The following is a 6,751-nucleotide window of genomic DNA, read 5'->3' as shown; positions in this document are numbered from 1 at the left end:
CCCCTGGCCTGGTGTGCCCCTGGCCATCCAGGCCCAATTCGTTTTTTAATTCACACTGAGAGTGGCTCACTGGGGAAATATGGCCAACACAGACGGCAACCTGTGATCTAATCCAGGGTCCTTAGTCACTGAGATCTGTCGTCATCTGAATTAGTCTAGGTTTTGCTATAGAAATTCCTAGTCCGGAAAATCATTTGTGCATTGGAAAGAGAACCCTGGGAGTGTGGAATGTTTTAGATTTTTTTTTTTTTTTTTACTCAACTGATATAGCTGTTGGTATTTAGATAGTTCAGATGATCTGTTTCTTTTCTACTTTACATTTTCAAATTCAGATCTGATGTATTTCACCCATTATAAACTGTATTAGACTCCAGAGAATCAGGTTTGGAACCTGTTGAAACACTGGCCTGTAGACTATATGGCACATAAAATATCTTCAATTTATAACATGTTTTACCAGAGGAAATAGCTTATCACTTTGTGATTTTTGTTTATCACTCTGACTTCTCAAGACTTCATTCTTCAGATGTTTTTCTGACAGACAATCCAGACAATATATCCCAAAACAACTGTGTAATGCTCATCTATTTTAGGGACACATCAATCAATCAGTGTCAGTATCCCACCCGTTTTAAAGTGGTACATTGAAAGTCTTATAATTGTCAAGTCAATAAGAGTCAATCAATAAATAACCACTAGTTTGTGTTTGTGCGTTTAACGCGTTGTGTTAGGTCTCTGCTTGACTAGATTGAATGGAGAACTAGGGGGAGTTGTCACTGTCTTTCCAAGTGCCTGAACTGCACGTTGGGCTTCGGTTGGTCATTTTAGTCAATACCGTATTTCTCCGGAGACTGCTGTCCGAGTCCTCTTTCTTGAACTTGTAGCGTAATTTATTACAGCACGGGAAACAGAGAGTAAAGTCGTGAAGAAGATTCCCGCTAAAGATCATGTATATCCACGGGTTACAGCAGCTGTTTAGACTCGCGAGGAGCGCGGACAGTGTGACAGCGGTGTTCTCAGATTCTGGAAAGAAACGGAAAAAAGGAAATTACCAAAGATAACTAATTTGTCCAACAGCTGTGGTATAAATCAACGGTTCCGTGAAATCACAATCACTAAACACAATCGCTAACATGCTGATCTATATTTAAACACCTGACATCTCCATATAGTGCACGTTATGGTATAGGATTAAAACGACTTTGTCTATGATGTCAGGACACCATACATGTTATGCCTATTTAGCTACATTTCCACTTAAACGATGTTATTATTATTTCGAGTCTATGTATTCTGTGTTTAAATTTCGTAACGGAATTGTGCGGTGTGCCTGGTGCTCAATAAAGGATTATGCACAATTATATCAACACGATCTCACACTCAGTTTGTGCAAATATGTACAAAAAGTATTTGAGCAGATTTCGTTCATTTTTGTGTGAAAACACACACATTTGTTTGCGACTATATATATAGGAAAATACATTTTCGGAGGGCAAACTTCGGGACAATCTTTTGAAAGTTATTGGAGCAATGCATTTTGGTCAATGGTGTTCTACACTGCATTTTTGTGTCACACATTTATTTATATATATATATATATAAAAAAAACGTGTTAACAACCCAATATTTTTAATCAACCAGGTTGTCATATAATAGTATAGTAGACTTTTTTTTAAATTAATGCCAATGCTGTTTTCTATGCTTGTTTTCGCTAAATATTTTGGGATACTGGTGCTATGTCAGATTTTATGATGGTTGACAGATTAGAGTAAAAAGCTTTATTTGTCTTATTTTTGTTGTTGTATTGATGAAGGTATTTGATTGGGGAATGGGGATACATTTTCAAGATGGGAAATTAATTCACCAATAAATGTGGGGAAACAGAAGACCTGGAAAAAAATCTGTTTGTTTCAAATTCCCCTGGTGCAACTGCATGGTATTTGCTACTATAATAAGTCTGGACTATGATCAATTAAAACATATCAATGCAGTTAAACAGGTTCATGTAAAATAATGAATTATGTTGACTTACACTTATGACACTTCCAAGGGCGTTTCATGATAATTGTTACGGTCGTGTCAATCATGTTATATACTTAGGCTATTTTAACAGGGCATATGCCAGCATTATAGGCCTACTGCCTCTGCCCAGAGGAATACTAGGCTTTCATGGCAATGGCCGTTAGAGCTCACTTTGCCACATTTGAGCCCGGTTAGAGTCCCTGTTGCAGCTTTAACTTTATTCCGCTGTATTGGTGGAAGTGTTGGGATCATGTCCAGATCATGTCTAGTTAGTGATCTAGTGGTGGGAAGCATTCTGTTTTTCAACATTGTGTTGGGTGTAATTACATTTGATATATCTAGAGAACAATGGATAAGCAACAATGGGCATGACGGATGGAAGTAGTCACTACAGGTGTGATCAAGCCTCACATCAAAGTTGCCTGAAGCTGAATGGAAAGTGCTATGCCCTGATCAGTTATTCAGAAGAAAATCCTCTGTGACTGGCTATTCTAAATAAATTAATTTACCAGCGTGGACCCAAACAAACACATTGTAGGCATATCAGCACCGGCCTGTACCCTACCTGCCCTAAGCTCTCTCCTGGCCCCTTACACTAAGTCTGAATTTGTCCTGCTAGGTGACCTAAACTGGGACATGCTTAAACCACCTGACCAAGTCCTAAAGCAATGGGACTCCCTAAATATTTCTCAGATTATTACCAATCCCACAAGGTATGACTCCAAGCATCCTCGATGTTATCCTCACAAATAAGCGGTGACGTCACTCGCTTTGAGACCTTGAAGTAGTGGTTCCCCTTGCTCTGCAAGGGCCGCGGCCTTTGTGGAGCGATGGGTAACGATGCTTCGTGGGTGACTGTTGTTGATGTGTGCAGAGGGTCCCTGGTTTGAGCCCGGGTATGGGCGAGGGGACGGACGTAAAGTTAAACTGTTACATTGATGCTGTTGACCCGGATCACTGGTTGCTGCGGAAAAGGAGGAGGTCGAAAGGGGGGTGAATGTAACCGATGTGAAATGGCTAGCTAGTTAGCGGTGGTGCGCGCTAATAGCCTTTCAAACGGTGACGTCACTCGCTTTGAGACCTTGAAATAGTGGTTCCCCTTGCTCTGCAAGGGCCGTGGCTTTTGTGGAGCGATGGGTAACGATGCTGCGTGGGTGACTGTTGTTGATGTGTGCAGAGGGTCCCTGGTTCACGTCGGCGCGAGGGGACGGACTAAAGTTATACTGTTACACTACCATGTTGTTGTCATGTTGTGTTGCTACCATGCTGTGTCATGTGTTGCTGCCTTGCTATGTTGTTGTCTTAGGTCTCTCTTCATGTAGTGTTGTGTTGTCTCTCTTGTCGTGATGTGTGTTTTGTCCTATATTTTTATTTAATTCATTTTTATTTTTAATTCCAGCCCCTGTACCCGCAAGAGGCCTTTTGCCTTTTGGTAGGCCGTCATTGTAAATAAGAATGTGTTATTAACTGTCTTGCCTAGTTAAATAAAGGTTAAATAAAAAATATGAACAAATGTAAAACTACCTGTTTAAAGTGTTATTACAACCATAGTGTTCTTTTGTTACTGAAGCTTATATATCTAATGACCTGACAATGATCCACATCATATGGGTAGACAAATAATTTGTGTTATGCAGCAAAATACAACTAGCCTTTTTTTGGATGCAAACCAGTAATATGAATCACTGTTGATCTATCCTGTTCTGATCTAATGAGATGGATGCAGGATTTTCTACGGACTAGAATCAAAGCCTTTCCCAGTCATGAAGAACGAAGCTACGCCTCTCTTGGTTCTCATTGGCGAAGACTGAAGTCAAGTTAGGGGTTATATGTCAGACTCTCCTATACCACTTTGTCCAACATGTTATGCCCCAGAGGTTGTAAAAAATACTTTTTTTAAGGTGATATAACTTGTATCATTATTATAGGGCTGTGAAACCCATAACTGAATGGCTTCAGACTGAGCATTTCTCACTAGAAATTGCTGCTGACATTGAACATAGCTTAGGGTTAGGGTATTTCATTCATGTCAGACTCTCCTATACCACTATTCCTAACATCTTATACTCCATAGGTTGTACATAAACCCTTTTTAAGCTGATATAACTTGTATCGTTATTATAGGGCTGTGAAACCCATAGCCGAATGGCTTCAGACTGAGCATTTCTCACCATTTATTTACAGATAGCAATTTCCGTTTTATAACTGATAATGTCCATTTATTTACAGTAGTGTGTTGATTAATTATTGCTTTCTTAATTGGAAATAAAGAATATGTATAAAAATGTCAAATATACCAAAAGCTAAATCAAGATTTACGATAATTTAACCATGTTAATCATTACTGAAACATGCAAACTATAAACATTTAACCAGTTAAAGATAATGAATACATGACAAGTAGATACAAATATTTTATAAAAAATTATTCATAAACATTTTAAGAGTTGGCTATAACATGTGTATAAACAAAGTGAGTGTGTATGTAAGTGTTTGTGTGTGTGTGTATAATGGTGTGTATTATAGTTTCCCATCATACAAATGTATCCCCATTCCCCAATCAAATACCTTCATCTATCTCACAAAAAAAGCATGTTTTTTTCTCCAATAAAATTGGACATAGCCTTGTTGAAAATGCATTATAAAAGAAATGATGTAATGTACACGAGAAAGTGGAGCCCTGTAATAAATGCATTATGAAGAAAATGTCGTAATGTAGACTCCACGAACTCGTGTAGGCCTACTCTTGTCTACACGAAAAAGCGCGTTTGTGACTACAAGTGCACCAGTACCCCAAGGTATTAAGCGAAAACAAGCATAGAAAACAGTATTGTCATTCAATTAAAAAACAACGTAAGGCTACTAATATATTATTATTATTTTGGTGACAACCTGGTTGATTAAAAATATTGGGTTGTTAACACATTTGTTATTTTATATAAATAAATGTGAGAGACAAAAAAAGGCAGTGTAGAACACCATTGCCCAACATGCACTGCGCTAATAACTTTCAAAAGATTGTTCCGAAGTTTGCCCCCATAAAATGTATTTTCCTATGAATGAAGTCACACAACAATATATGTATTTTCACGCGAATTAAGCCACACAAAAACGCACGAAATACTTTTTGTAAATATTTGCACGAATTGAGTATGAGATTTTTTTTTACCATGATACATATGCATACATTTCTATTCTGCTTCAATTGTATACATATTCCACGTATGTGGATATTCATCCCAGTTAATTAGTAAAAACAATATTTTTGGGGGCACAGAATGGATACATCACCAAACACTTTGCGTAATCCCCTATATAGACTGTGGCTTTAACATGAGTTATTAGTAGAGGGAGAGAAACATACTTGAGTGAAGATAGCTCATGTTATTAATTCTATATCAAGGTTCACCTTTTGATTTTGTGTGCGCAATCGAACCTACCTTTCCCAATACAGAGAAGTCACTTACCGTCCCATGCGAAATTCTCATCCCACACCGACCACATCTGCACGATGAAAAAAGGTGACCAGCATATTATGTAAACCAGGACAATCACAAAAGTCATTTTGACAGTTCTCAATTTCGCTCTGGATATAGTAGTAACGTTGCTAACAGAGTTAATTCCCATCAGACCGTTTTTAGACGCAACACCCGCGTGTGTGTTTCTGGTTTTATACCTTATGTTCTTCCATATGCTGTGGCAGATGAACCCGTAGCATATCATCAGAATGAACACTGGGATTACGAATATACTGACGGTTATCCAAGTGATGTACGCCTTTACACCCCACGGTTCTATGAAGTGGCCCCAACAGTCGTAGACAACCGAACCGTTCTTGATCTCACTCAGAGAGAAGATAAAGTACTGCGGCATGCTGAGGACCAGACTACACATCCAGGTGCTGATGATCATAATATAGGACCGCAGGGTGGGCTGCTGAAGGGTCTTCAGAGGGTGGCAGATGGCGATGTAACGATCCAAGGTCATCATCACCATCATGTAGGTGGAGGCGAACATGCCCATCACCTGGAGGTGCTTCACTATCCTGCACAGGACATCTGGCCCGTAGAAGCGAAAGGTGATCTTCCAGCAGAGCTGCGGCAGGACCTGGAAGAAAGCGACCACCAGGTCAGCTATGCTGAGGTGCCGGATGAAGAGGTGCATTCTCGACTTCTTTTTCTTAGTGTTGAACATGGCCAGCAAGACACTGACGTTCCCAATCACAGCCACCACAAAGGTGATGCTGAGGACCGTTATCTCTATTTTGGCGACCTCTTCGTTTCTTCCAAAAGGATCGCTCCCGTTCGGGAGGACGGTGCCATTTCCAAGGATCCCCATGATCGGATCATCCGTAGGACTGAAAACCAGAGACTGGTTGACTCCGTTGAAGAGGAGCCCATGGACGGGAGTGTGCATTGCACAAATCCTCTGTGCGCGCTTTGGCCCTAGTTACAGTTCCAGAGGGGCAGAGTTGTGTGAATCTCCGTATGCCAAATAAGGAGCTACCTGACTCTAAAGGGAAAGGACTCTTCTTGGTTTCTGAGCTGCTGGGCCTTTTAAACGCGAATCAAATTTCGGCCACCACGCCTTGTGCTGTTGTAGCCATACCCACTTGTGTATCCTATGGCATGCAGTCAGTCATGTTGCGCAAAACTGGACACAACCCCCCCACATCACCAAACCGCCTCTTAACATAATAGTTTGAAGTCCATCTTTGAAAATGTATGTT

At 40.0% G+C, this 6,751-nt stretch overlaps 1 protein-coding gene across 1 annotated transcript; it reads right to left on the bottom strand.

Moving 5' to 3' along the window:
- Nucleotides 1-760: 760 nt before the first annotated feature.
- On the bottom strand, nt 761-6,438 carry LOC120051774 (arg8-vasotocin receptor-like). Its single transcript, XM_038998663.1, has 2 exons — nt 5,490-6,438; nt 761-1,023 (listed from the first exon to the last, which is right to left on the bottom strand). The coding sequence occupies exons 1-2, from the start codon at nt 6,436-6,438 to the stop codon at nt 761-763; spliced, it is 1,212 nt and encodes a 403-aa protein (XP_038854591.1).
- Nucleotides 6,439-6,751: the final 313 nt, after the last annotated feature.

Source organism: Salvelinus namaycush, chromosome 8, assembly GCF_016432855.1.
Source record: "Salvelinus namaycush isolate Seneca chromosome 8, SaNama_1.0, whole genome shotgun sequence".
NCBI lineage: Eukaryota > Metazoa > Chordata > Actinopteri > Salmoniformes > Salmonidae > Salvelinus > Salvelinus namaycush.
Note: the sequence above shows the minus strand (reverse complement) of the source record. Positions and strands in the feature narration are given on the sequence as shown.